At 52.6% G+C, this 27942-nt stretch overlaps 12 protein-coding genes across 12 annotated transcripts; 8 read left to right on the top strand and 4 right to left on the bottom strand.

Moving 5' to 3' along the window:
* Positions 1–447: 447 nt before the first annotated feature.
* prnC (delta-1-pyrroline-5-carboxylate dehydrogenase prnC) lies at positions 448–2354 on the top strand (the record flags this gene model as incomplete). Its single annotated transcript, XM_053104609.1, has 4 exons — positions 448–576; positions 639–746; positions 817–1178; positions 1229–2354. The coding sequence occupies 4 exons, from the start codon at positions 448–450 to the stop codon at positions 2352–2354; spliced, it is 1725 nt and encodes a 574-aa protein (XP_052961154.1).
* Positions 2355–2607: 253 nt separating this feature from the next.
* KD926_004010 (sugar phosphate isomerase/epimerase family protein) lies at positions 2608–3771 on the bottom strand (the record flags this gene model as incomplete). Its single annotated transcript, XM_053104500.1, has 2 exons — positions 2608–3276; positions 3391–3771. 2 exons carry the CDS (start codon positions 3769–3771, stop codon positions 2608–2610), a joined length of 1050 nt encoding a protein of 349 aa, XP_052961153.1.
* A 390-nt stretch (positions 3772–4161) lies between these two features.
* On the top strand, positions 4162–5676 carry KD926_004009 (6-phosphogluconate dehydrogenase, decarboxylating; the record flags this gene model as incomplete). The annotated part of the gene is made up of 1 exon (XM_053104390.1): positions 4162–5676. The coding sequence occupies one exon, from the start codon at positions 4162–4164 to the stop codon at positions 5674–5676; it is 1515 nt and encodes a 504-aa protein (XP_052961152.1).
* A 395-nt stretch (positions 5677–6071) lies between these two features.
* On the top strand, positions 6072–7158 carry KD926_004008 (S-methyl-5-thioadenosine phosphorylase; the record flags this gene model as incomplete). Its single annotated transcript, XM_053104280.1, has 3 exons — positions 6072–6099; positions 6181–6690; positions 6761–7158. 3 exons carry the CDS (start codon positions 6072–6074, stop codon positions 7156–7158), a joined length of 936 nt encoding a protein of 311 aa, XP_052961151.1.
* Positions 7159–8806: 1648 nt separating this feature from the next.
* KD926_004007 (uncharacterized protein) lies at positions 8807–9606 on the bottom strand (the record flags this gene model as incomplete). The annotated part of the gene is made up of 4 exons (XM_053104170.1): positions 8807–8826; positions 8886–9284; positions 9398–9483; positions 9575–9606. The coding sequence occupies 4 exons, from the start codon at positions 9604–9606 to the stop codon at positions 8807–8809; spliced, it is 537 nt and encodes a 178-aa protein (XP_052961150.1).
* A 439-nt stretch (positions 9607–10045) lies between these two features.
* On the top strand, positions 10046–11049 carry KD926_004006 (uncharacterized protein; the record flags this gene model as incomplete). The annotated part of the gene is made up of 2 exons (XM_053104059.1): positions 10046–10051; positions 10381–11049. The coding sequence occupies 2 exons, from the start codon at positions 10046–10048 to the stop codon at positions 11047–11049; spliced, it is 675 nt and encodes a 224-aa protein (XP_052961149.1).
* Positions 11050–11702: 653 nt separating this feature from the next.
* KD926_004005 (uncharacterized protein) lies at positions 11703–13335 on the bottom strand (the record flags this gene model as incomplete). Its single annotated transcript, XM_053103949.1, has 2 exons — positions 11703–13163; positions 13228–13335. The coding sequence occupies 2 exons, from the start codon at positions 13333–13335 to the stop codon at positions 11703–11705; spliced, it is 1569 nt and encodes a 522-aa protein (XP_052961148.1).
* Positions 13336–14140: 805 nt separating this feature from the next.
* Positions 14141–16863, top strand: KD926_004004 (beta-glucosidase; the record flags this gene model as incomplete). Its single annotated transcript, XM_053103838.1, has 3 exons — positions 14141–14905; positions 14976–15227; positions 15280–16863. The coding sequence occupies 3 exons, from the start codon at positions 14141–14143 to the stop codon at positions 16861–16863; spliced, it is 2601 nt and encodes an 866-aa protein (XP_052961147.1).
* A 210-nt stretch (positions 16864–17073) lies between these two features.
* On the top strand, positions 17074–18435 carry KD926_004003 (Saf4/Yju2 family protein; the record flags this gene model as incomplete). The annotated part of the gene is made up of 3 exons (XM_053103727.1): positions 17074–17194; positions 17260–17269; positions 17346–18435. The coding sequence occupies 3 exons, from the start codon at positions 17074–17076 to the stop codon at positions 18433–18435; spliced, it is 1221 nt and encodes a 406-aa protein (XP_052961146.1).
* Positions 18436–18646: 211 nt separating this feature from the next.
* Positions 18647–20187, bottom strand: KD926_004002 (Phosphotyrosyl phosphatase activator; the record flags this gene model as incomplete). The annotated part of the gene is made up of 3 exons (XM_053103617.1): positions 18647–19096; positions 19147–19498; positions 19559–20187. The coding sequence occupies 3 exons, from the start codon at positions 20185–20187 to the stop codon at positions 18647–18649; spliced, it is 1431 nt and encodes a 476-aa protein (XP_052961145.1).
* A 320-nt stretch (positions 20188–20507) lies between these two features.
* Positions 20508–22858, top strand: KD926_004001 (uncharacterized protein; the record flags this gene model as incomplete). Its single annotated transcript, XM_053103507.1, has 2 exons — positions 20508–22599; positions 22683–22858. The coding sequence occupies 2 exons, from the start codon at positions 20508–20510 to the stop codon at positions 22856–22858; spliced, it is 2268 nt and encodes a 755-aa protein (XP_052961144.1).
* A 1201-nt stretch (positions 22859–24059) lies between these two features.
* Positions 24060–27629, top strand: KD926_004000 (M protein repeat protein; the record flags this gene model as incomplete). The annotated part of the gene is made up of 1 exon (XM_053103396.1): positions 24060–27629. The coding sequence occupies one exon, from the start codon at positions 24060–24062 to the stop codon at positions 27627–27629; it is 3570 nt and encodes a 1189-aa protein (XP_052961143.1).
* Between the last annotated feature and the right edge of the window lie 313 nt (positions 27630–27942).

Here is a 27942-nt window from a genome sequence, read left to right as displayed (position 1 = left end):
GACGCCCAGAATATGGAGGTACGGATTTCAAAGTCTTCCGAAGTAGTCAACCCCGACCAGAATACAAGATGAATTCGATAGCAGCATTGCATAATGTAATATGAACAGTGGCAGTCTCCTGTCGACCGGAAGAGAGTAAAGTGAGGAGAAGATACGCCGTACGCTGCCGGGCCGGTCGCGTCCCACCCGGCAGGCCAGCCGGATCTACTGGAGTCTCTGCACCGGGGAGAAGATTCCCGCCATGGATTAACATTATAATTATTTTATTAGGTATTATTACTATTACCTGCACGTATCTTACGGAGTAGAAGAGAACTTCCAGCTGCGTGCTGACTAACCCCTGCTCTTAAAGTCCAGCTTCCCCGCGTTTCTCTTTCTTCTCCTCTTCTCTCCGCCGCACCTCGCCTTCTACTCATCATCCCTCCAGAGAGAAGTCTTGATCTCACAATGCAATCCTCTCTCTTCCTTCGTGCTCGGGGCCTGCCATTGGCGAAGGCCAGCCTCGCTCGCTCCGGCGTTCGCGCCATGGGCTCCTACGCCACCTTCAAGGTCCCTCGAATTGACAACGAGCCCAACGTAGGTTGTCTTTGTGCGAGTCGGTCGAATTGCGTCGGAACGGAGCTAATTTGATGATGTAGAAACACTACGCCCCCGGATCGCCCGATCGCAAGGGCCTGGAAGAAGCTCTGGCCAAGCACAAGCAGAACTCTCCCCTCAACGTTCCTCTGGTGATTGCGGGAAAGGAGGTGCGTTAACTGACACTTATGGCGAATCTTTCCTAGGGAAAAGTGTTTCTAACCAAAGGGTTCCCAATAGATCAACGCCTCTCAGTCCTTCACTCAGGCCAGCCCCTCCACCCATGCACCTCTGGCCACTTACTCCCATGCCTCCACCGCCGATGTTCAGGCCGCGATCGATGCCGCTCTGAAGGCTCGCAAGTCGTGGGCCGCCACCTCTTTCGCTGACCGTGCCAGCGTCTTCCTCAAGGCGGCCGACCTGATCGCGACCAAGTACCGATACGACATCATGGCTCTGACCATGCATGGTCAGGGCAAGAATGCCTGGCAGGCTGAGATTGACTCGGCCGCCGAGCTGTGCGACTTCTTCCGCTTCGGCGTCAAGTACGCTGAGGAGCTGTATGCCCAGCAGCCGGTGCACCATGCTCCGGGAGTCTGGAAGTAAGTGGTGGCCTTCATTCCCTTGATGCGAACGAAGCTAACCGGGATAGCCGCGTGGAATATCGCCCTCTAGAGGGTTTCGTCTATGCCATCAGTCCTTTCAACTTCACCGCCATCGGTGGTAACCTGGCCGGTGCTCCCGCTCTGATGGGTAACGTGGTCATCTGGAAGCCTTCGCCGTCTGCTATCGCCTCCAACTGGCTGGTCCACCAGATCCTCCTCGAGGCCGGTCTGCCCAAGGACGTCATCCAGTTCGTTCCCGGAGAGGCTGAAGAAGTCACCAACACCGTGCTCAACCACCCCGAGTTTGCCGCTCTCCACTTCACCGGTAGCACCGGTGTTTTCCGCAGTCTCTACGGACAGATTGCCAACGGCGTTGCCGAGGGCAAGTACCGTAGCTACCCTCGCATCGTCGGTGAGACCGGCGGAAAGAACTTCCACCTCGTTCACAAGTCGGCGGACGTTCGCAACGCCGTCGTCCAGACCATCCGCGGCGCCTTCGAGTTCCAGGGCCAGAAGTGCAGCGCCACCTCCCGCGCGTACGTGGCCAACTCGATCGCCAAGGAGTTCCTCGAGGATATCGCGGCCGAGGCCAACAAGCTCAAGGTCGGCGAGCCGTCCGACTTCACCAACTTCTGCGGTCCCGTCATCCACGAGGCTTCGTTCAACAAGCTGGCCAAGGTCATCGATGAGGCCAAGCAGGACCCCGAGCTGGAGCTTATCGCTGGAGGCACCTACGACTCCTCCAAGGGCTGGTACATTCAGCCTACCATCTACCGCACCACCAACCCCGACCACCCTCTCCTGTCCCGTGAGCTCTTCGGCCCTGTTCTCGTCATCCACACCTACGAGGATGCCACCGACGCCGACTTCACCAAGATTTGCGAGAAGGTCGACCAGACCGGTGAGTACGGTCTGACCGGAGCCGTCTTTGCCCGCGACCGCGAGGTCCTCAACCTGGCCGACGACGCTCTGCGCAACACCGCCGGTAACTTCTATCTCAACTGCAAGAGCACCGGCGCCGTCGTCGGACAGCAGCCCTTCGGAGGTGCGCGTGCCTCGGGTACCAACGACAAGGCGGGCAGTGGAAACCTGCTTTCTCGCTTCGTCAGCCTGCGTTCGATCAAGGAGGAGTTCTGCCCTACCTACAACGTCCCCTACCCCAGCAACGCCTAAGCTAACCCTACTGGCTTGCGAGATTTGATTTGACGTTCTTCTTTGTTTCCTTGTCTTTTTGGTCTATATTATATTCCCCCACTGTTGGTGTGTATTCCATTTGCTCGTCTCATGTTGCATCATATTAGGCGTTTTGTATGACAGACTCTTCGGCGATATAAAAAGCTTCGCTTATGAATGTTATGGCAATTGACAATTGTATCTGAATTGAGATTCTATATATCTTTACAAGTTCCCTACACCGTATCCACAGTCAATGATTATCTATACAGGTTCGCTCAGAATTCTCCAGTAACTCCTTCATACTTCGCATCGCCTTCTCCGCATACTCTTCCGGGTCATACTGTTTCCCCCGACCATCCGGCCCTCCATCAAACACCTCCATGGAGAACCACCCTTGAAACCCTGTCTTCAGCACCGCTCTTGCCACCGCCTCAATAGGCAAGTATCCCCCGTCGTACGGCAAGGGTCGATAATCATGACTCCATCGCGCGCGCGGCCACATGCCATCCACTCTTTCCGTCTCCAGCGGCTTCGTCGGCTTATACGCATCCGACACCTGCAGCAAATAGATCTTCTCCGGCGGCACCTCCCTCGACAGTTCCGCCAGCGACTGCTCCAGCCGCTGATTCATCAATCCTAGGGGGTTGTCTTGCATGCGCCCGGACTCCGTCGTCGGATCGCCCCATTCCGAGCCCGCCGTCTGGAACGAATCCAGACACAGCCCGACGTTCGGGCGCCTCACGTCGCACACAATCTCCCAGACATCCTTCCATGTCGGTGCGTGTGTCGACCAGCACCAGTTCTCGTACGCGACCCACATCCCCTTCTCGGCGAGCAGATCCGACAGTTCGCGCAGATCGGCAATGATGTTCTCGCGACTCGGGGAGAGCTCTTCCGCGGGTATATCGGTCGATCCGACCTTCATCGAACCTCTGTTAGTTCAGATCACATTCTCTACTCCTCCCTCTCCCCAATTGACCGATCCCATATAGAACATCCAGTAAAAGCGACACACGAAAAAAAAAGAACCCACCTGTAATATGTTCGTCTCCAACTTCCCCATCACCGCAATCCATCTCCTCGCTCTCCGAAACGCATCCTCCCTCTCCCTCGACCCTCTCGGCCATCCCTCAAAATTCGCAAACGGCTGCAACATCATCACCTCGAGCCCATGTTCGCGACACAGCTCGCGCACCTTCTCGGCGACCTCAACTAACTCGTCCTCGTCCTCGTCCTTGTCTGCGACAGCGTGACCCAGGACCTTGGTGCCGTAGTCGAGGAGGTCCGGAAAGGCGAGCTCGATGCCCGTGAAGCCTGCTTTGGCGATGGCAGCGAGTTTGGCGGGGAGGGAGGGCGCGGTGATGGAGCAGGTAGCGTAGGAGAAGGGGGTTGGTCGGTTGGGTTGGGAGGACATCCTTCTTCTTTTCTTTTTGTTTCTGAAGGGTCAGAGATTCATGTGATTGAATTTAATTCTCCCAGGTACGTGGAGAGGTCTTTTTGGTTGGCTTTCAGTGAGGGAAGGGGGTGAAGTTAATGAGTGTTATAGTTATGGGATGGGCGGATGATGTAATGATGAGATGAAGTCAATTGGGAGCAGGATCCACCGGAATGTTAAGGCTACCTCTGGACTACTCCGGAGTAAGTTGGAGGTTCTGATGCTGTAGACATGATGTAATTTTATTCTTTACCCGGTTTGCGGTTCGATTTAGTCATCGTGGGATGTATGAGGTATATACAGTGCATTCAAAAACGGCAAGTTGAAGCTACAACTAACTAGTAACTACGATTTTGGTCATTCAGCATCATGCCGTCGACACAGAGTGAGAAATTACCTTTCAAGTGCATCGGCATCGTCGGAGCTGGCAACATGGGCTCCATGATGGCGTTTGCATTCGCGGAGATCGGTCTGGACGTGTCCATTTGGGACGTTAATCACAAGAATGTGGATGAGGTCATGGAGGGCGCAAAGGATGTTGACTACAAGGGCAAGATCTCGGGGTTCTATAAAATCGACGAATTCACGAAGAGCCTGGACGGCGGAGACGATCGCAAGCTGTTCATCTTCTCGATTACACATGGTGACCCCGCGGATAAAGTCTTGGGCGCAATCAAGGACACGCTGAATCCCGGAGATATCATCCTCGATGGCGGCAATGAGAACTATCGGCGCACAGAAAGGAGGCAGAAGGAATGTGCGGATCTCAAAGTGGACTGGATTGGAATGGGAGTGTCGGGAGGATACCAGGCGGCACGCCGGGGACCGAGTTTGTCGCCTGGAGGCGATGCGAAAGCGCTGGAGCTCGTCATGCCATTGCTGGAACGATACGCAGCTAAGGATTCAAAGACGAGCAATCCGTGTGTCACGCGAATCGGACCTGCAGGCTCGGGTCATTTCGTGAAAATGATGCACAATGGAATCGAGGGGGCAATGCTGTCCACCCTTGCGGAGGCCTGGTCTATCCTTCACTATGGACTGGGACTCAAATATGACGAGATCGGGAACATTTTCGCCAAGTGGAACCATGAAGGGGAACTGCGAAACAATTACCTACTCGAAATTGCGGTGGACATGCTGCACACCAAGAAACCCGACGGATACGTGCTGGAAGAAGTTCTCGACAAAGTTGTACAGGACGACGATAATACCGAGGGAACGCCCTTCTGGTCCATCATGGAGTCGGCTGCCCGACATGTGTCCGCTCCTTCTCTCGCCACCGCCCATTTCTTGCGCGTGGCCAGTGGAAATCGCGCAGAACGAGTCGAGGCTGCGAAGAAGCTGCAGCTACCGAGCCCTCGGGTTGTCGAGGGAATCCAAGATCGCAAAGCGTTCATCGAGACCCTGCGACGCGCAGTCTATTGCACCTTCCTTGCCTCATTCTGCCAGGGCCTAGAATTGATTGCACGCGCATCTCAGGACGAAGGCTGGGATATCGACCTGGGAAAATGCCTGCAAATTTGGCGCGCAGGCTGTATCATCCGATCCGAGGCCATTGCTGATCTCCTGCAGCCGGCACTGGCCGGCGCTACGCGCCTCACCAATCTGAAGAATGTCGACGAGATTGCGCAAGAGTTGCACAAGAACTTCCCCAGTCTCAAGGAGATCGTGATCCAGGGAACCGTCTATGATCAGTATATCCCGTCGATCTCCGCAACTTTGGAATACCTCAAGTATGTCGGTGGGACGGCACTCCCCACGAAATTCATGGAAGGCCAGATGGACTTCTTCGGGGCTCATTCATATGACAGGCCCGGGGTAGAAGGAGAAGATCCGGGGCCCGTGAGAAAGGGGCCTCATCATTATGAATGGCGACCAGCTTGAATTGGTCTAAATCACCTTGCAGGAATTAGGATGGATTTGTAAATAGATGGACAATAGCAATATATTAGTGCCGTTGATAAGCGACAAGTTGAAAGGAAGACAAGGATGAAGAAGGGAAGGGAAGGAAGGAAGGGGATCGGCGATGGCCGGTCTGGCTGCCTGCATGCCTTGTCTGCCTGAATGCCTGAAGGGATACCACGTGGCGATAAGCCCCTCGACCCCGCCGCGGAGTTTTCGTGATTTGAAGCCAGAAAGATCCCATTTCCAGTTTTTCTCCTTCGTCCCTCTCTGCTCTCCATTGTATGCTTGCGATCTCTTCTCTTCGTCGCTCGCTCTCTACTAAAACCACAAAACCCTTTAGAAGGATCGAATCCGCAAAACAACTAGCTCGCAGAATGGCCGCTCTTCCCTCCACTTATCAGGGTAAGATTGAAACCCTTCCTTCGGGAGAAAAACACATCCTGCCTCCATTGCAGCCACGTTGACTCGTTTTTCGCCATACAGACCCCGTCCGCATCGCCGTCATTGGCGGAACTGGTCTTCGTGAGCTCCCTGGCTTCTCCCAGGTCGCCTCGTTGGACATTACGACTCCCTGGGGCAAGCCCTCCTCCCCCATTACGATCCTGCACCACCAGTGCTCGCACAACAACCAGACCGTCGCCGTTGCCTTCCTGAGTCGCCATGGCACGCACCACCAGATCGCGCCCCACGAGGTGCCCGCCCGTGCCAACATCGCCGCCCTCCGCTCCATTGGAGTCCGCACCATTGTTGCTTTCTCGGCCGTCGGCAGTCTGCAGGAGCAGATCAAGCCCCGTGATTTCGTGATCCCCGACCAGGTCATCGACCGCACCAAGGGCATCCGCCCCTTCACTTTCTTCGAGGGAGGCGCTGTTGCTCACGTTCCCTTCGGGGACCCGTTCGACGAGGGTGTCGCGAAGATTGTCCGGGCCTGCGGTCACACTCTGGAGGGTGAGGGAGTCGTTCTTCATGACCGGGGCACCCTGATCTGTATGGGTATGTTACTCTCCTTGTGATTATTTGTTAGGTCATTCTCCTTGGGTGCGAATTTCTAACCATCGCGCAGAGGGACCCCAATTCTCTACTCGCGCCGAGAGCAAGCTCTACCGTTCGTGGGGTGGCAGCGTGATCAACATGTCCTGCCTTCCCGAGTCGAAGCTGGCCCGCGAGGCCGAAATCGCCTACCAGATGATCTGCATGTCCACCGACTACGACTGCTGGCATGAGTCCACCGCCGACGTCACCGTCGAGATGGTGATGGGCAACATGAAGGCCAACGCTGAGAACGCCAAGCGTTTCGTGACCGCCGTCTTGGACGAACTGTCTGCGGAGAAGCACTCCGAGCTCGTCCAGGCCAAGCACGTCGAGGGATCCATCAAGTTCGGCGTCAGCACTTCTCTGCCTCACTGGAACCCTGAGGTCAAGGAGAAGCTGAACTGGTTGTACCCTGGCTACTTTGAATAGAGAGATCCTCATTGTTATACAGAGATGTTAAAGATATCTGCATACAGTATCAATTCTCACCTATAGAACAGATCTTTATAGTTGATGATGAGTTTACGAATTACAGCCTCTATAGCATTTACTTTTCCCATCTTCATTAGCTCTTAGTATCCTCTATTTCACTTCACTTTTCCTTCTCTTCAATGATCATTATCATCTACCGGAGCCGAGTTGGTGTCGCCAAAGTGACCATGCTACACCTCACTTGATACCATTCTATGATCGAGCATGTTATCACGGACTGACTGGAATTGGTTCAAATCAGGAGCCATCGATAAGACGCGCCAAAATTCCATCGAATACATACTCGAAGCCCTCTATCGACCCATAAAGACTTTCACGGAACACAGCGTCTTTCCCTCCGAAAAGCTTCCAACGAATCACAGATGCTGCTATGACTGTGACCAGTGGATCGTCGGGACCCTCCTTCGGCATCTGCAGAATCATCAGCTCTATCCGCGCCCTACGGCCCCGTTTGAAGGCTTCAACGCGGCAGGGGCATTTGATTGCTTCCAAACCGTCCCCAAGCCTCGTTGCAACGCACTGATTCATCCGATTAACGGCTGTCAATCGAACTGTGTGGCTTTGCCGGAGACCGATTCCCCATCCTTCTTCGGCGGCTTGAAGGCTATCACGAGGACTATGTCGGAATTCCCTCTAAAAGCGGATTGATTTGGTCATTGATTGAATTTCAAGGTGCTTCTGGAATTGGGTGCTTGGATATTGCATTGATTCTTTTTTCTTTTACTTCTGTGATTCTGGGTTTAGTCTTCTATTTCATACCAAAAAGGCCATTTCAAAAAAAAAAAAGTAGGTTATCTTGCTGCGATAAACAGTCTTTCGCTTAGCAGGATTGACCCTTTGTAGTGCAGTGGAATATCTCTTACGGATTGTTTCCAATGCGGATGCCGTTTCCAATTTATAAAAACCGTCGAACATTCCACAATCATCTTTTTTTGATCGTATCCTCTGTCATTAATATTTGAATTCATCCTGACCATGCACAGCAGCCTGCTCCGTGAGCCCACAGTTAGGGGAGATACGGTGAGAAAGCGCGGAAGTAACATTTCATAGAATAGAGTATATGTAAAGGGTTCGACGTTAGCTATGGGTATGGGTTTTATGAAGGCTGAATGCGAAAATTATTCGGATAATACGAATGGTATCTATATCTGTAAACTTATCCCGAAAATCAACCACAAGGGAAGTAACCGGTGCTCACTTGACCGCGTAAGTCAGATGACTAACAACGAAGCCACCGTCCGGAGAATTGACCGACTAGACTCCTTGGGGGGAAACGCTTCCGGGCCAGCGTCGGGCGACAAGCTGCTTGGGGCACGGCGTGCCTGCCGATCGCCCCCGCGGAGTATTTTTAGCTTCGCGGATCGTCAGGAGATTGGGTTTTCGGGCCATTGGGTCGTGGGGTTTAGTCTACTACTCCGTGTTCTTATTCTTCTGGTTGAATAACAATAAGAATATCAGGTATGTCCCTGGGTGGTACATGTTGCATTGTATGGCTAGTTAATACTCCACTGCACTAAGAAAGGTCATTCCTACTAAGCAAAGGATTATTTATGTCCATGTAGTGGATTCCTCGCAGTAATATAGCCTAATTTCTGTCAAAATGGCCTTATTCATGTGAGTCAGCTGTGGCATTTCTTTACAGAAATAAGATAGGACAAACAAACCCGTCTCGAAGTTATAACCAGCTCCAACCCAAGCATCTGGGGATCCAAAGTCCTGGATGAGCTCTTCAACAAACTCCTTCGCTGCTCTGGGAACTTCGTTGGCCTTTGGAAGATGTTCCGGGTGACTGGCGCAGAAACGAAGGAGGAAATGAATGTCCTGAGCATCGGTCCTTCTCTTCTCCGTCGTCGGTCGCTCAGAGAATGAACCACATTTTGCATTTAGAAGCAAGGCTGACTTCAAAACATTGGTGCCTTCGACTGTGATCAACTCGGTCTCTTGATCAGAGGGTTCTTTGAATAGGACAGGCGGTGCAAGGATCTCGACCTCTACAGGCCTTTTTGCCTTGTAAGTTGTATGGTTGGTTCTTGCCTCAACCTCGAAGGTGAGGCCCGCAACAGCTGTCTTGCGTTTCGAGTTCCACCGCGAAGGACAACGAAATCTACGTCTTCTATTGCTCGATTGGAGCCCAAGACCACACATGCACCACCTCCAACAAGATCATATTTTTCACCATGAGCAAGTGCGTTTCCAACTGCCTTTGCAACTTCGCGTATCTCTGGGTAGGGGTGAAGGCGTGAAGAAGACATGGTGTGTGCCCTAAACGATGGGGTCAGTCCATAGTTCGATCCAAGATACAGAGTCCTTTCCATCTGCATATCACCTACTTTTTCAGGTCTTTATCACGAACTCTGCAAATTCAGAGCAAAGCTGTGCGCCCATCGTATTAGATGGTGTATATACAAGGCAAGTGTATGGATGAAGATTGATGACAGACTGAGCTGACTGGAGGTTGCTCATATCGAATACTCATGGGAATAAGGTACGATGATAATGCTCGACTGGTGGTGAATCGCGCAATGCTGCTACCTAGTATGGTGAATGTGGTAGCGCCTTCCGGTCCAGCTTGGTCTGATTCACTTAATGATCATGAAACGCGTTCAGTATTCCAAGGGTACTACACGTTTACCTAGCAAGCAGAGATCACAGGATGAGAACTATTGATGGATCATGTATCTCGAAACTCCGGTGCTTTCCAAGTGCCATGGGTGTGAATCCCTGGTATATCAGACGCCATCCTCCGGAGTGAAGCACCAGGAAAGTGATTTGATAGTGAGCTGCTGGGTCTTGAACTACTTTTGATAGCCAGTGAATCTCCAAAATGCAAGTACGAGGCAATATAATAGCACTATACTTGTGTACTGAAGCATGCACAGAAAAGCAGGGAGGGGTGCTCCTAAAAATGATTGGACGGGCCAGTGTTACTGATCTATGAACAATGAGATCAATATAGGCTTCAAGAAGAGCAGTCTAATGAATCAAGACTAGGTACCTAAATAGTAACCTAGTAGGTTAGGGTTCAGTGCAATCCTTGTGACCGCCTAGGCACCTCTTACGGTAGTGTCCCGGTGGCCGCCACAGCCCCAAGTACTCCACTACGTCCTGTCTTACCTCCAAACAAGACCAAGTCTCTTGCATTTTACCAGAACATCGCAGGATGACAGAATTCAAGCTCAACTATACCTTGGCCCCGGGCCATATAATATTGAAACAAGATACAAACCCTATCAAGTATTAGATGACCACCGAGTCCGCCACGTTGTCTGGTTTGAGGATGCTCTATCCCACTATGGCGTTCCTACGGTTTCGTTTGATCTATACATCCTCGTCGAGGACATCGATCTAGCCGTCCATGTTCTTGCCCAGGAGGGGTGGACTTTCGATATGCAGGGGCCTCATCTCATTGGGAATGCAGAGGTAGATTTGGCGGACCAGCCTCAACAGCGATTAATATCCCCCGATGGCCAGTGGAGAACCGTCCTCCTCCCCGCTACAGACTGGAAGTTTCCTCTCACCTCCGACACGCGACTAGAATACCATGCACCGTTCGAAGACCATCCGTCACACAAGGTGCCATTTCCACCACTGGCAGGCCTCCTAGATGCACTGATCGAAAGCTGGTTGGAATGTTCGAACGACGATGCCATGCTATCGATTGTTTTGGCTTGTCAGATCTCCTATCTCTACGCGCACGTTCCGGCCGTGAAGCAGAAGTTGTTTGCGGAACAAATGAGATACGAACATCGCCAGTATCACTACGACGTATTGGCAGGGATGGAGAGCCGGCACGTTGCCGTTTCGACGGCACCAGCGGCCGACTCGTGATGCGTTGTTACGGGGCCAGTATGAGCTGCGAGATTGCTCTGCTTCGCGTGATGATAAAAAGTTGTTCTTCCATCCGGGAAGATACAGGTCTAAGCCGGTTGAAGAAGAGCAGCAGACTGAAGATGCGCGGGAGTTCATAGAGACCAACTACTAGAGGGATGTTCTGGCAAGGTACCATGTGGCATGCACTTGTGTGGTGTCCCCGCGCAGTACGGATATTCTTCTTGTCTTCTAGGTTCTTTCATTTCAATTTCATTCTTTCGAGGAAATTCATCGTTTGTCTATTCCCCCAAGACAGTCAAGGCTGATTTTCATCTCACTAGCTAATCTCTTCCAATAGCTTCGGGGGTATGGTTTCAAAGGTCCTCGCCTTCTACTTGTGAATATTTGCATAAACTTTCCAAAGCCGAGCTGAGTCGTTGCTATCTGATTTGATGGATGAGACTGAAGTTGGTGGGATGCACTGATCTCATGGAACACGCAAGACAAGACTTGGTTATGATTTTACGAAATCAGTTAATGACTCAAATGGACAACCGATGTCTAGTGACAGAACTATAATTCTTTATTCTCATATACGACCAACCCATTAATCTAGCTATATTAGATTATTCTAACCTTTCTGAAATCGACCCTAAAAAGAACAGGACACTCTACCGCACCACCGAAAAAATTGTTGAAAACAAAGATGGTCTGCGCAATCCTTGAGAGGCCGGGACACCGTCTTCTGATGACGAGTTTTCTCTCCCTGAATCATCTGACCGCTTTGAATACTTAGATTGAATCGGCGACTGGGTGGACACGTCGAAGTTAACCACTGGCAAGTCGTCAATTGCCGAGCGCAGTCGTTCCAGGTGCATCGGGACCCAATTCTCATAAAAAGCCATCACGAATTTGTACGAACTCCATCGGTTCCTGCCTTCCTCCCATGTAAAACTAAACCCCTCGAGCAGCTCATAGTGATACGTTGCCTGCCCGTTCTCGATCCGAGCAAAGTTTACGTATATCTCTACTTCACAGTGGTTGTGAATGATGAAAACGCCGAGAGCACTTCGATGCAACTCGTCCTGACGTCCGACCATTTTGAAAAGCTCAATAACGCCGCGGAGAGCACGAGCCATAGTGTGGGAGTTCTGTCTTATTGCCGTTTCAAGAGATCCGTTGGCGGACTTCAGCTGCACCGCGAGAAAAGGAAAAAGCATCCCTTGGGTACCCTTGAAAGCGGAGGTTTCTTTATCGCTACCGAGGAAAGGTGCAAGCCTGTCGAGCTGCTCGCGCGTAAATGCTGTTGCTGAAAATCCAAGGGCATAGTCTGGTTGCGGTATTGGGAGAGGATCCCTCCCTGTCTCTGGTTGGATGCTTGGACCTGGTGTTGTTTGAGGTGTATTCGATTCTTCCGCTGCAAGGGAAATCGACCCCTCCCAAGGCTCATCTATACTATCAACCAATCCTATAGATTCGAGCTGACCTCGGCTGATCTCAAGCTCAGCAGAAGGAACAACCAATTGACTGATCATTCGAATAACGGCGGTTTCGTTACTGCTTGACATTATGTTTTTTATGAATAATATTGCACTCTCATCGAATGCCGTGCCTGTGGGAGTCTCACAGTCTTGTTCCAATAGATTCTTGAAATAATCGCGTTCTTCAATAGGGAGCCCATCCCAGTGGTTGGTTAAGTTACAGCCTTTATAATTGAGGAAGCTCACACACTGGGGCGCATTATAGAGGTCAATCATAGTTCTTTCTGTATGCGTTGGAGGTTGACACTCAGGTTGAGATACTGAATGGCGAGGTTCACGCCCCACTCGGAACTTAGAGACAAATTGAAAGAACTCTTCTGGCCACTGCTTGTTTTCGATCCAGTGAGAGACATGGCGAGCTCTGCCTACCTCGATGTTCTTACCGGGGTCGGCAGTCTTTGGTTGTCGTGATTTTCTAGAAAATCCTTGTTGGTGTCGAGATGATTCTGCTGCGACCTGTGCCTGCACCGCAGAAGACACTACTGCTGTCGTTTCTTCCTTCTTGGAAGGCGCCTTTGCTCTTGTGTCTCGCCTCTTGGATGGCCCTTTTGCTCCAGTTGCCCGCTTCCGTTTCAAGCTAGGTCGCTGGGTCTAGATCAGTGAAACCAGTCAGTTTATCACAGCCAGAATGCTCAGCAATAGTTTATGACAGTACCTTAATCTGTTGCTCTGCGGGTGAAACATTCTTTCTCTTCAAGTCAGCAATTTCCTGTGCTTTCTCTTGGAGGCGCGCACTTCGACGAGGGCCCTGTGAGTTTTCCATGGGGGGGTGATTCGTCAACTAGTTTTTCTGGTATCATGCAAGTGTGGTGTATTTGTAGCTTCCAGGGAAGAGAAGACCTGTCGAATAAAGATTCTATATTCTCTAGGGTAAGAGCGAGAACAAAGCAACAACCTTTATTCTCAGGGGCACAAAGCTACATCATAAAAGTAGAACAAAGAATTGCCCACCAGGATAGCTGAAACAATCCTGATGGTGAATCAATCGGAATATTCACTCTATACTATATGTTATTGCGGTCATGGTGAGCACTGTGGACACGCACTGTTGTGTTCACTCCACGCTCTGGGTCAGTGGCACGGCAGGCAGTGCGCGACGGTTAGCGGACGGATCGACAACAAACTATTCCTCCCTTAGAGCGTTCTCCAGGGTTTCCGAGTACCGAAATTGTGATTCTGCAGTGGTCTACGGTCCACTCTCTGGGTATGACATCCTTTCGGACTGCTAGTCATCCTAGCATTCGATTTTCCAGCAATGATCATCTTCGGTTCGAGCACTTTCTGCTTGGCGCGCGGACTCCTCACTGTTCGCATTCCGGCTAGGCTATCTTGTATCCCCGTCGCCCTTCCCCTATTCAGCATTCAGCCAAATGACCTTGTAATATGCCGGTCCTGTGGGGATCCCATGATCACTTGCCTTGTTTTCCTGCGGGGGCATCATGGATCATCAACACCCTATAAATAATATGGCGTCCCCCGCGGTGGCCCTTGTTGGCTTTATTGCAGGGTTGCCCTTTTGAAATAGGCGTTAGTGAATTCGTGGTCGCGCCTTTCTAGGTGATTCAACCATGGCTGCTCGATCACTGTGTCTGGTGGTTGCCTCTATCTTGCTGCCCTCGGCTCTATCATTGCCCTCGGAGCCAGGCCTGAGTGCAAGGGCCTCGGATGATGCCTACTCCCCCCCATACTACCCGACACCCAAGGGCGGGTGGCTAGATAACTGGGCGGAAGCCTATGAAAAGGCACATAAGCTCGTGAGCAACATGACTTTGGCCGAAAAGGTGAATCTGACAACCGGCACGGGTATCTTCATGGGCCCTTGCGCGGGCCAAACAGGTAGCGCCCTGCGATTGGGGATCCCCAATCTATGTCTTCATGACTCTCCACTGGGGGTACGCAACTCCGATCATAACACAGCTTTTCCCCCTGGAATTACCGTAGGGGCCACTTTCGACAAGGATCTCATGTACGAGCGAGGCGTGGGACTCGGTGAAGAGGCACGGGGCAAAGGCATCAACGTCCTCCTGGGTCCGTCAGTTGGCGCTATAGGGAGAAAACCGCGGGGAGGTCGCAACTGGGAGGGTTTTGGCGCAGATCCCAGTCTCCAGGCTGTCGGTGGTTCTCTGACTATCAAGGGCATGCAGAGCACGGGGGCTATTGCCTCGCTCAAACATTTCATCGGCAACGAGCAGGAGATGCATCGTATGAGCTCTATAGTGACTCAAGGATATTCGTCGAATATCGATGACCGCACACTCCATGAGCTCTATCTGTGGCCATTTGCTGAAGGTGTCAGAGCCGGAGCTGGCTCAGTGATGATCGCTTATAATGATGTGAGCAGTCGCAGTCGATCTCCTCTCGTCCTCTCTCCTGATGTCTTTACTAATTCGATCTCTTTGTAAGGTGAATCGCTCAGCGTGTAGTCAAAATAGCAAACTCATCAATGGAATCCTCAAGGATGAATTAGGGTTTCAGGGGTTCGTTGTGACCGACTGGCTGGCCCACATCGGCGGAGTTTCGTCAGCATTGGCTGGTCTGGACATGGATATGCCTGGAGATGGCGCTGTACCACTCCTTGGAAACACCTACTGGGGCTGGGAACTTTCTCGTTCCATTCTCAATGGATCAGTCCCGGTTGATCGTTTAAACGATATGGTATGTTGTCTCTTCAATCTCGGGAGGTCATGGGTTGCTCATGTCAAATTAGGTGACCCGAATCGTCGCAACATGGTACAAGATGGGCCAGGATAAAGACTATCCTCTTCCCAATTTCTCCGGGAACACATTGGATGAAAAAGGACCTCTTTATCCAGGAGCTCTGTTCTCTCCCTCCGGAATCGTCAACCAATATATCAATGTTCAAGGGAACCATAATATCACAGCCAGAGCAGTGGCGAGGGACGCCATCACGCTACTTAAGAACGACGACAACCTCTTGCCCCTAAGACGAAATGATTCGTTGAAAATCTTTGGCGCCGACGCTGGCGGAAATCCGGATGGTCTGAATACCTGCGCCGATCAAGGCTGCAACAAAGGTGTCTTGACCATGGGCTGGGGAAGTGGAACCTCTAGGCTGCCATACCTTGTCACCCCCCAGCAAGCAATTGCCAATCTCTCGTCCAATGCTCAATTTTTCATCACGGACAAGTTCCCCTCCAACATCTCCCCAACTTCGCAGGACGTTGCCATTGTTTTCATCAATGCCGACTCAGGAGAGAACTATATCACCGTCGAAAGCAACCCGGGGGACCGCACCACAGCAGGATTGTATGCGTGGCATGAGGGCGATGACCTTGTCAAAGCTGCTGCGGAGAAATTTTCGAAGGTCGTCGTGGTTGTCCACACGGTTGGTCCCATAATAATGGAGAAATGGATTGACCTGGAGTCGGTCAAGGCAGTCCTCGTCGCACATCTGCCCGGCCAGGAAGCCGGCTGGTCCTTAACAGACATCCTGTTTGGTGACTACAGCCCCAGCGGACATATGCCATATACAATCCCTCGCAGCGAGTCGGACTATCCAGCCAGCGTTGGTCTGCTTCAGCAAGCATTCGGCCAAATCCAGGATGATTATACCGAGCGCCTGTACATCGATTATCGTCATTTCCTCAAGAGCAACGTCACCCCTCGATACCCATTCGGCCACGGACTCTCTTACACTACATTCAAGTTCTCCGAGCCTAGTCTTTCAGAAGACACTCCCATAAGTAGCGCGTATCCACCAGCTCGATCTCCCAAAGGCACCACACCTTCATACCCAACCACCAAGCCCAGCGCATCCGAGGCGACTTGGCCCAAGAACTTCGACCGTATTTGGCGCTACCTCTACCCATACCTCGACAACCCCGGAGGTGCAGCCGCCAACTCAACCAAGAAGTACCCCTATCCTGATGGGTACGCGACGGAGCCGAAACCCGCACCGCGTGCCGGCGGCGCCGAGGGCGGAAATCCCGCTTTGTGGGACATTGCTTTTTCAATTAAAGTGAAGGTCACCAACACGGGCTCGCGAAAAGGACGTGCTGTTGCACAGTTATACGTGGAGATGCCTTCCAGCCTGGGGGTTGACACCCCGTCGCGGCAGTTGCGGCAGTTCGAGAAAACGAAGATCCTGGCGCCTGGCGAGAGCGAGGACCTGACTCTGGAGATCACCCGTAAGGATATCAGTATCTGGGACGTAGAGGTGCAGGATTGGAAGGCCCCTGTGAACGGGGAAGGTGTCAGATTCTGGATCGGACAGAGCGTCGCTGATGCCCGTGTGCGCTGCGATGTGGGTGGCGATTGCTCGACTTTGTAGTGGTTATTGTGTTTTCATTTTTGAGTATTCTATTGTACGTCTTACTTTGTGTCTCAGATAACAACTCTCCTATTATAGCATAACCTCCGAAGGGAGACTGAGAAGGAAAGAGAAATAAAGAAGAAGAAAAAGAGATATGTAGAAAGACTGCCGAATCGGGAAGGAGCCCACCGTGTATTGCATAATTAGTCATTCTTATCAGTACACTTTATGCATTCCATTCATCTCCATTTCTCCATCGCAAACACCGAGCGCAACTGCCTGCCATCCCCTCACATTCGATACGATAGCGCCAGTTTGCGCTGCCCAGCCGCCAACATGCAAGGCTTTAGTATGTACCTCATAGCCAACCCTGTTTCTCTCTAGACATTTTACTGACACCATTCCCCCCTCTAGATATGGGACGGTTCGTCTATCTCCCTCCTCCCCTCCACGCCGCCACAGGCACCAAGAAGACAACCCGCCATCTAACCCACCCCTAGCTATGTCCCACCCGACCAAGAAGGCCTCACAAGCGCCAACAAGCTCGCGGGAAAGCACCCGCTCGGGTCCCGCGCCCGCCATCTACACACCACCGGCGCCCTAGTCGTGCGATTCGAGATGCCCTTCGCGGTATGGTGCACGAACTGCAAACCGCACGAGACGATCATCGGACAAGGCGTGCGCTTTAACGCCGAGAAAAAGAAAGTTGGGAATTACCACTCGACGCCCATCTATAGCTTTCGCATGAAACACACCGCTTGTGGTGGATGGATCGAAATCCGCACGGATCCGCAGAACACGGCGTATGTGGTTACCGAGGGAGGTAGGAAGCGGGATACCGGAGAAGAGAAGGATCTCGGCTTGGGGGAGATTACGATCAAATTGCGAAGGGAGGAGGGGGAGAGTGACCCGTTGGCCAAGTTGGAGGGAAAGGTTGAGGATAAGAGGAGGGCGGAGACGGAACAGAGCCGGCTATTTGATCTGCAGCGACGGCAAAATCGCGACTGGGATGACCCGTACGAGCAGTCGAGGCGGTTGAGACGGGGGTTCCGGGCGGAACGGAAGGTGCTCGAGACGGCGGAGGCGAAGAGCGAGGCGTTGAAGGACAAGATGAGCTTGGGGATCGATCTGGTGGACGAGACGGAGGAGGATCGGCTACGTGCTGGATTTATCGACTTTGGACCTACCGGTGATGCGACTACTCGCACTCGACCCATGTTTGAGTCCTCGGTGACGGCGACAACTAAGAGATTGCCGCTCGCTTCGGGGAGTCGACATGGGAAGAGATCGAAGGCGGCCGATCTTGTTGCAGACCGGAAGGCGATATTGCGCAGTGAGTTGACGAGTAATACGCGCGCAGCGGTCGATCCGTTCCTCAGTCAAGACGCCAATATATGGCAGCCAGAGAACAAGCGGCGAAAAACCGCGCTGAACAAACCAGTGGAGACCATTAAGGACAACAAAGACAGCAAGTCTATCCAACCATCTTCTACCGTGTCGGGTGAGCATTTGAAGGAGGCAGACACATCGGATCAGAAGCAGTCGGGTGCTGCGACTGCTCTGGTTGCTTATGCTTCTGATTCAGATTGAGACGTTTTTTCAAGGCATTCATGTGATACCTTTATATAAAGTTGCTTGAGCGTTTTACATAGAGATAGATGATACCCAGATGGAGTTGAATTTAGGAATACGTTGTTTGCTAATCATGATAACTTTTTATGCACTTTCATACAAAACCATAAGCCACATAAGGTGAAGGGTATATACAAAACAGAACGGCATCGTCTGCCATACAAAGGCATCATTTAGCCCAGGGAGCTTTGGTAACAGGGTTCCCTTCAGCACTACCATCTGGGGCTGCCGGGGGCTGTGAGTTCGCCCAAGGGGCCCGAGTCGGTGTCATCGGGCCCGGGGGTAATGTCGATGTATTAATGAGCGTTGGAGGAATTCTGGACGCAGACGGCCCTCCGGGTCCTCGCGAGGTCGCCCAAGGCGCCGCAGTTCCACTCTGAGGGACAGATCCCGATGTAGAGGCCCAAGGCGCTTTGGTTCCCGCTCCAGGGGCCTGTGTCGTTGGGGCCGGGGCAGCGGAACCTTGTGGTCGTGCTTGGGGACCAGATGAGCTATGAGCTGTGGATGGTGGTGGCAAAGCGTTCGGATCACGCTCCCAGCTGAAGAGGGAGCCAAAAGGGAAATGCTGGACCACAGGGAATTTGGAGAGCACCTCGGCGTTATACATTTTGATCATTCCCTAGTTTCGATCAGTAAATTACTATGCTGTTTAGAAGATGAGGTACTGACCTTATTAATTTTGGCCCAGCCGGTGCGAATCCCAGATATGTCATACAACATTGGGCTATGTTCCCAGAAGGGCCCTTTCTTCACATCGTAAATAAAGCCGACTGCAGAGAAGTACAAATTGTCTCTTCGCTCTCTTTCAACAATATTTGCTTTCGATACACCAGTGGGATCCGGCGCGTCGGGCAGAGAGCCCTCATCAGGCACTTTGTCTGATTCTCCGAGGGCCGGGGCGAACTGTGCAGACCCAAAGATATAGGGTATGAATGAATGATCGTCTAACCCCCATACACCGTGAGAGCCTGCCGGTTCCAGGGTGTAGGTCTTGATAATCGTTCGTACCAATTCCAAATACCTAGGCCAATCTCCTGTTAGTATTTACCACGCACGGTAGCTATTTCATGGAAACACGCACGGTTCTATCACACCCAAAACAAGAGCTCTTTCTTCCACCCCGGCCGCGTTTTTAGGGAATCCCCCCAGCTTCCAGATCCCAGCGAGAAAAGCCAGGAAGCTCAATTCATGACCTGTCCCATAATCCAGGCGTTGAGCGCTTCCCCAGCTCCCCAAGAAGTAGGCCTTCAGTTCTACTTCCGCCGTCGGGCCATTTGGATCTGAGGACGGTTTCTTGAGTATTTCAGACGACAAACACTCCTCGAGCAGGGCCGAGACTCGACTTTCGACGATTTGGTGCCATTTGCGAAAACTGATATTGCCAAACCTCCGTGGGCCCGTATTGGGCGGTGCCTCCACAATAATCGCTTCCAATTTCGATAGTAATTGTTGTAGCTGTCGGACCGGGGCCGAGTATTCAACCGCATCGGAGTTCAAAGGCCAAGTTTGCACGCTGCCATCGGGAAGCTTTTCCGGGAACATCGAGCGATTCAGCTGAAGAAGGAATGTCATTATATCAACATAGCCCTTGGAGCATAAAAAGCTCGAGACATCATCTCCTTCGTGAATCTTTTTGCCGGGCTCGATAAAGGAGTGTCGTGCGGGGTCAATCGCGGGCAGCACGCGCACTGGGAATCCCTCAGCAGCCATTCTGGAGGCTGCGTTCGATGACCAAAACAGGAGGCGAAGGGATGATTATGGCAGGTATAATATATTGACAGAAGCTTCTATGATTGCTAATGTGTGGACGGCAAATATTGACAGGAGACTAAGAGAGAGAGAGAGAAGAGGAGGCGGGAAGAAGAGGCGGTTCTTATCGATAAGGACGACTCATGACGCCAATTCGGGTACGGTCCGTCTAGTCACGGGGTGTTGCGCCGACAACGCACAAACACCATCAACAAAGCACTCTATCCAGCTTCCGGTTTCCTACCAACTTGCCTTCATGGTTTTCACTTAGTTCGCTCAAAATGGCAGGCTCGCGATCTGCTGCCCAGCGAAGACGAAGACGCAACACAACTTCACGGGCCGTAGACTTTCTAAACAACATCCATTCTCCCACCGATCGGGTCAGCCTCAGTTCTCCCGTTCGGCCTCGACGCTCCCCACGCCGCCAAACAGAGCAGACGAAGCAATTCCCGCAAAATTATGTGATTCTAGGAAGTCCTGAATCTCCAGAGGAGGGCGAATCTCCCGTGTCCAAGCCTATTCTGCAGAGTGAACCGATCACTCCAAGACTTTCCAGTCGAAAAATCGGCCCTGTGCACCCAAGCGGGAGCATCAAGCTCGGAAACGACTCTATCAGTAGCTCGGGTGAGAGCTCTGATCACGAGTCTGATGATTCCTCGGATGAATCTGAGAGCAACACAACCAAGCGTATTGATACGACTGGGGGTAATCAACAAACCCCCAGGCAGAATGAAGATACACGGAGAAGCTCTTTGAATAAGAAACCCCCGGGGTCGCAGCCAGATATAAATCCTACGATAGAGATTCAGATTGGCCGCGAATCATCTGATGGAAGTTCCGATGATAACTCGGATGAGGACTCTGAATCCGAGGGTCTAAACAAGGTAGCGAGCCGCAAGGATCAACCCGAAAAGATTGGAGAAGAGCCCAAAGAAATTGAAGTTAATCCCGAACATAGCATTGCTGAGCTTCCCTTTATGGAGAAGTCAGATGTGAGTTTCAGTGTTGGTGAAGATGATGACTCGGAAAATGATTCCGAAGATAGCTTCCAGGATAGCTTCCAGGAGCAAGAGGGAAATCCCAGCCCCCCAGATGCAACCATCCAAGATCGTTACGAAGAAGTCGATTCTACTCGTGTGATATTATTTTCTTCGGATTCTGATGAGGACGATGACGAACGACACTCTATGGAATTTTCTCCTTCACAGCAACTGCAGCACGAGCAGGAGATAAATGTGAATAGCGCACATGTGGCAAAAGATGCGACTACACCGGAAGAAGAGCGAGAGATAGCCGCGACCAGCGAAGAAATAACAAAAGATACGACTGTGTTGGAACACGAGCCAGGGCCACCCGTGGATAGCGAGCCGGAGGCAGAAGATGCGGCTAAGGAATCAGACTACTCTCCCTCGATGGAGGAATCGGCCTCGGAGGGATCTCCAGGAGCTGCGTCTGGCCTATTCAGGTATACCCCCGAAGGCAGTGAGGATAGTTTATCCCCAGCGGCATCTCCGAAGGACAGGCCGCGGCTGGGAAATAAAATACCTGTAGTTGAGATGCCAGGCCAGCAAAGAGCATCATCCGTCTCGACACGCTTGCAAAATCACCACAATAGCCGCTCCGATGAGGGGGCTTCAAGTTCTGCATCCACGAGGTCTACAGAGAAGCCCCGTTACATTGGAGACATTGGAGACAGCCCATGGTTCACGGAAGCCAAACTGCTTGGTGGACAGAAGGAGAACTGGGAGATCTTGATATCTGAAACGCTTGCCGCTTCTGAGCTTGTCAGCTCATCCAGGGCTCATTATTTCCTACAGATCGAAACTCTGATGATGTCTTTGCGTAAGGAATATACCGGGTTATTCTACAGTTTGAAAAAACAACGTCAACCCTCACCAGAAACCCGACAAACGTGCGAAAGGATTCGCCGCTCTCTGGACAATGAAGGGGATAAGCTCCGTGAAATGATTTATTATCGCGCGGCGAGGCGGGACGAACAGCTTAAGTCGCTTAGTGGGGAATTGGCGGAGGAATTCGAAGCGCGCGTATACTACCCCATGGTGAGACTAATTCTTCAATGTTTCGAAGCATACCGCCACCATGGCATGCATCGACGTTTCCAATGGGCCTACGATCATCTTCTCCAAACCATGAAGCTGCTACAAAAGTTTTGCAGGCGCAGCAATGCCCAGAATATCCGGGGGTATGTTAAATTTCGAAGCCGGGCTTGGTCTCTTATCAGCGTCCTCAACAATTTAATTGATGCTCTGGAGAAGGGTGCTCTGAGTGACCCTGTTCCCACCGCCCTTAATCAGAGAGAATGGACAGATGTTGAGGGATATGCTCTTTTGAAAGGGCTAAAACGCTGGCAAGGTAAGTTTTCGGAAACACACTCCGTATCCACGTCGCACTCGAGAAGGATCGAAATGCTAACGAGCCACACTGTCACCTTGTAGGTCCAGAGCGCTTTCATCGAATACTAGAACAATACCCTAGTAGATTAGGGGGGCGAACGATTGGAGAGCTCCGGGCCAAGGCGCAGCAGATGCAAGATGCAAATGTTTCTCTTTACGAAGAGAAAGCGAAGACGCAGGAGCAACGCCGAGAGTGGCAGTGGCTGATGGAACTTTGATATCCATGACTGGAGGAATGGCGTGTGAAGCAAGATTGAAGATACCCTTTAATATTATTTCGGTTCAAAGTCGAGTCTACTAGTAAATTGGAACTATATTTCTACGGTTCAGGGACAGATGAACCACGGAACCGGAGTATGAGGACCGCGCATCACAACAAACACTCAGGGGTATGCGAGTCTGCGAGGCTGAAGGGACCAGAATAGGGTGGTTCAACCACATCCACCTGAGAACCATTGTATGTACTTCTCCAGGGCCAGAGAATCGACTCGAGTCTGCCCCAGTCAAGACAAGAGAGAGAGTCCTGCGTGTCCTCACGGAGGGCGGTGAGGTGTATTGTACGTGGTACATACCGTACAGGACCAAAAGGACCGGTATTATAACCGCAATTCCGCACGTTATCTCGGAGTCTCACCCCGTCCCCAGACTGTTTCATACGATACCGTGACCATGCGGCACCCCCTCTTCCTCTCCTTCCTTTTCTTCGCTTCCTCTCTTTCCGTCCCTCTCGCCTTCTCGACTTCTACACCTCTTCTTTCCCTTTCTCTTGTACCTAGCTCCTTTAATCCTCCTTCTATCTTCTTTTAATTCCCCCCTTTATTCTGGTTGTCGTCGCTTGCTTCTTAATCCTCGCATCTCTTTCTAGTTTGAGCCGTCTGGCTTTGTCTAGTATCCTTCCTCACCGTTCGGGGATCGGAAGCTGCTTCTTTCCATTCTCTGCTTCTTTCATCCCCCACCGGTTCCTGTACAACACGGACTCGGTGCTTGGTGGAACATTCCTGGCTCAATTTGCACTGTCATTGTTTTTGCAATTGACGATTGACTTCTGTGCTGCAGTAAGTGACTCGTGAACTGCCCGCCTTCCTCGTTGGACCTCGGGACGCTGGTGGAAAAAGGAGAACCCCCCATTCTGTTCGATTTGGACTTGCCCTCTGGCGGGAGATCAGCAAACCCATGGGGGGCCAGTGTTGACCTTCTTCCCCTCTTTCCAATTGGAATGTGAGAAGCCTGTACGGCTACGATCGCCTCACGTGGATGTCAACTTTCGTCTTTCTCTTGAGACGGAGATTCTGTTTTTCTTTTTCCGTTTTTGCGGTTGTCAACCTGGAGCTAACGTGGACCCCGTACAATTTTGCCAGATCGCCCGCTTCAATTCCCTGACCATTTATCGTGCCCGATCTTGATTCCACGCCAGCTACAATGGCTTCGACTGAGGAACCCGTCCCTCCCGTTACCCCGGCCGAAGGGGTGGTGGATCCAGATGTCCTCCCGGCCACGCCCGTCGATTCAACCGTGCTCTCCGGTAGTGAGGAGCCCGTCGCTAGTCCCGAGACTTCCAAGGACAAGGAGAACGTTAAGGCGTCTCCCACCAAGAAGAGCCCTACCTCCAGCACCACGACTACGGCTAAACGCCCCGTGTCGGGAACTCCAGTCACAAAACGGCCCAGTTCCATCTCCGGTGCCCCCAAGCCAACGACATCGACTTCTCGCCCCTCGACCACCAATGGCGGCACGTTGAACAGGCCTCCTACGCGTCCACCCACGACAACTACCACCCGAAAGCCTCTGAGCACATCGACTACTGCTTCTCATCGATCTCGCGCATCAGTTAGCAGCTCTGCCGATGAAAAGTCGCGATCCGTGGCAAGCTCCGGAGATGAAAAACGAGGCATGTCTAGCACCGCAAAGCGGATGTCTCTGGTTGGTACCCCGGCTACCCGTGCTCCCACCAAGACTACCAGCACGCTGGATAGACGCTCAAGCATCGCTGGTTCAACTACGGCCGAGAAGAGAACCTCAGTGTCGCGTCCCAGCACCGTTGCGGCACGCCCGACAACCCGACCGGCCACGTTGACCACTACTACTCGTCCGACGTCCTCAACCACTAGTGCGACCCGGACGACTACTCGTCCCACCTCGACGGTCACTCGCCCAGCGACTGGAACAACAGCCAAGAGACTGAGTACCGTCACAAAGACCTCGGAGGAAGATGCGGAGAAACTGCATGCGCTGGAAAGCAAGCTGTCTGAAAGCGAGGCTACTGTGGCAAGCCTGAAAGCCGAGCTGGAGACGGTGAACGAGAAAATGGCTCAGCTGTCTGTCTCTCCACCGGAAGATGTTTCGAAAGACAGCGACGCTGCCACCAAGGAACTCCAGGAACAGCACGCCGCAGAACTCGAGCGCCTGACTGCCGAGCATGCGGAACAGCTGCAGGCTCTGCGTACCAAGCTGGACGAGGCCGAAGCTCAGCGCAAAGAACTGGTAGAAAAATCCATTAAGGATCTGAACGAAGCCGCGAAGTCCGCCGCCGCTCAAGGCGATGATCAGACCGTGACCGCCCTGGAAGAACTGAAGCAATCCCATCAGGCTCAGCTGGAAGCGCTGGAGAAAGAACTGGCCGACCAGAAGGCCTCGGCCGCTGGTCATGCTGAGGAGCTCGATGCTCTTAAGTCCGAAGTCGAGGCGCAGAGGAGCAGTGTCGCCGAAACCACCAAGATCCTGGAAGAGAAGACCGCGGCTCTGGAAAGCTTCCAGCGTGAGCTCAATGGACGCGATCAGGTGATTGAAAATCTGAACCACGAGATGGAGAAGCTCAACCAAGCCAAGGAAGACCAGGCTCGCGCTGCTGAAGAATCTGCTCGGCAGTCTGTCTCAGCCCTTGAGGAGAAGGTTGCGTCGCTCGAAACTCAGCTTGCGGAGACCGAATCTACTTCTAAAACCAGCGAGGAGACGGACACCGTGCTTGCAGCCAAGGACAAGGAAGTTGCCGAACTGAAGCAGACGGTGGAAATGCTCCATTCAGAGCTCCAGGAAGCCCGCGACGCCGCCGAAAACACGCTGAAGGAGAAGATTCAGGAACTCGAGGCGGCCCACGAAGTGGCCGTTGCCAAACTAAAAGCGGAGCATGACGAGGCCCTCACCTCTGCGGCTAACACTCATGCCCAGGAATTGGCCGTAGCTAGAGAGGCGGCCGAGTCGGCTGGTAACAGCACCTCGGAAGAACTCCAGGAACTTCGCGCGGCCCTCGCTTCTGCGGCTAACACTCATGCCCAGGAATTGGCCGTTGCTAGAGAGGCGGCCGAGTCGGCTGGTAACAGCACCTCGGAAGAACTTCAGGAACTTCGCGCGGCTCTGGATGCCGCCGAAGCTGCCGCACAGAAGGGACGTGAGGACGCTATTGGCGAGCTAAAGACTGCTCACCAGGCTGAGTTGCAAGCCCTTGAGCAGAAATTAAGTGCTTCGGAGCAGGCTCTCGGCGAAGCTAAGCAATCCCTGGAGGAGGGCGCCAGCTCCGCGCAAGAAGTGGCCATTCAGGAGATTGAATCGCTCAAAGAAAAGGTCGGCGCCTTGGAGTCCCAGCTGTCCACAGGCCAAGTTGAGATTAGATCTCTCCAAGATGCCATCTCCAGTAAACAGCAGGAAGTCGAGGCACTGCAACACAGTCTCGTTACATTTGAGGACAAGACTAAGTCAAAGGACGTGGAACAGCAAGGCCAGCTGAAGGCGTTGGAAGAGAAAGCGCAGACCGCGGAAAATTCTCTGCAGGCACATCTCCAGGAAGCCGCCGCGGCCGCCGAGAAGCACGCACAGGCAATAGAATCTCTGAAGGCCGCGCATGCCACAGAATTGGAGACCGCCCAGACGAACATCTCTGGATCCCACGAGCAGGCGCTCCAAGATGTGCAAGCCAAGCATGACGCCCTGTTGGCGACCAACCGCGAAATTGAATTGAAGCACGGGGAGAAGGTGGAATCTCTCGAAGCGGAACTCAGGTCGGCCTTGGAGCGTCATGCACAGGAAATTGCGTCGCACACCGAGCTTCGTGGTCAGGAGATCGCAGAGCTGCAGAAGCAGTACGATGAAACCAGGTCGGCACTGCAAGCCGAGGTGGCCGCTTCGCAGGCTTCCAAGGCTGCGGAAAATGACGCTGAGCATAGCAAGGCGATCGAAGAACTTCTGACCGCGCACGAGGAGAAGACAAACAGCCTCCGCTCTCAGCTGGAGTCGTCCAACCAAGCTCAGCTGGACGAGCTGCAGAAGTCTCACGACGCGGCTCTCCGTGAGGTGCATGCTCAGTTGGCCCAGGTCCAGGCCGCCGCTCAGGACAGCTCGGTCCTTGACAGGTTGAAGGCCACCATTGCCGAACTCGAGAACAAGCTTGCCGAAGCGGAACGTTCCGCCACGGAGGCCAAGGAGCTCGCGGGCCAGCACGGTGTGGACGTCTCCAAGGCCCAGGCAGAGACCAGTGAATGGCAGCAGAAGTACGAGGAGTTGGCGGCCCGGGCAGCCGAGCTGGAAAAGTTGCTATCGGCCTCCGGAAGTTCGCAATCGGAGCTCGAATCGGTCCTGAAGCAGCTCTCGGCCTCCCAGGAGGAGTTGACCGAGATTAAGAGCAAGCACGAGATGATCAGCCGCCAGCTGGATGAGACAACGACGCAGAACCGGGTGATGAACGACAAACTGGAGCAGGGTGAGAAGGACTTTAGCGACCAGATTGATAAGAACATGTCGCTGTTGAACCAGCTGGGCGAGGTGGACTCGGCCATTTCGGCTAGCCGTAAGCGCACGCGCGAGTTGGAAGCGGAGGTGGCCGCGCTGAAGGCTGAAGGGGGCCGGGGCAATTCGGTGGGCCTGGAGGGTAGTCAATGGGCAGAGAAGGGACCCGTGGAAGGTGAGGAGCAGCTTGGTTCATCTATCGAGGGAACGGTGGGAGCTCCCCGTCTAGCGTCCGCGTCTTCAGGACTGCCCGGTTTTCATCCTTTTACCTGATCGGCACCGTTTCCTTTGTTTGTTTTTCTTTTTTGGCAGACATGAGTTACTGATTCGCATGATTGTTGTTTTTGCTCGTTGCGTCTCCACAGATGGCAAGCATTCAGGCTCAGCTTAAACACATCCGCACAACCAACGACGAGTGGTACGAAGATCACAATCGGTGAGTAATTCTCCCTTCCTCCATAGGCAGACGCATGAATAGCAGGCCCTAACGGACTACTGCAGGCTCGTCGGAGAACTGACGCAGCTGTCTCACCGATCGACGCCCGAGGCGCACAGCCACTCGTCGACCCCCCAGCCGGATAAAGCA

Source organism: Aspergillus affinis, assembly GCF_023601865.1.
Source record: "Aspergillus affinis strain CMG 70 chromosome Unknown NODE_1_length_919884_cov_86_970707, whole genome shotgun sequence".
Taxonomy (NCBI): Eukaryota; Fungi; Ascomycota; class Eurotiomycetes; order Eurotiales; family Aspergillaceae; genus Aspergillus; species Aspergillus affinis.
The sequence above is the reverse complement of the archived record's forward strand: the minus strand, read 5'-3'. Positions and strand labels throughout refer to the sequence as shown.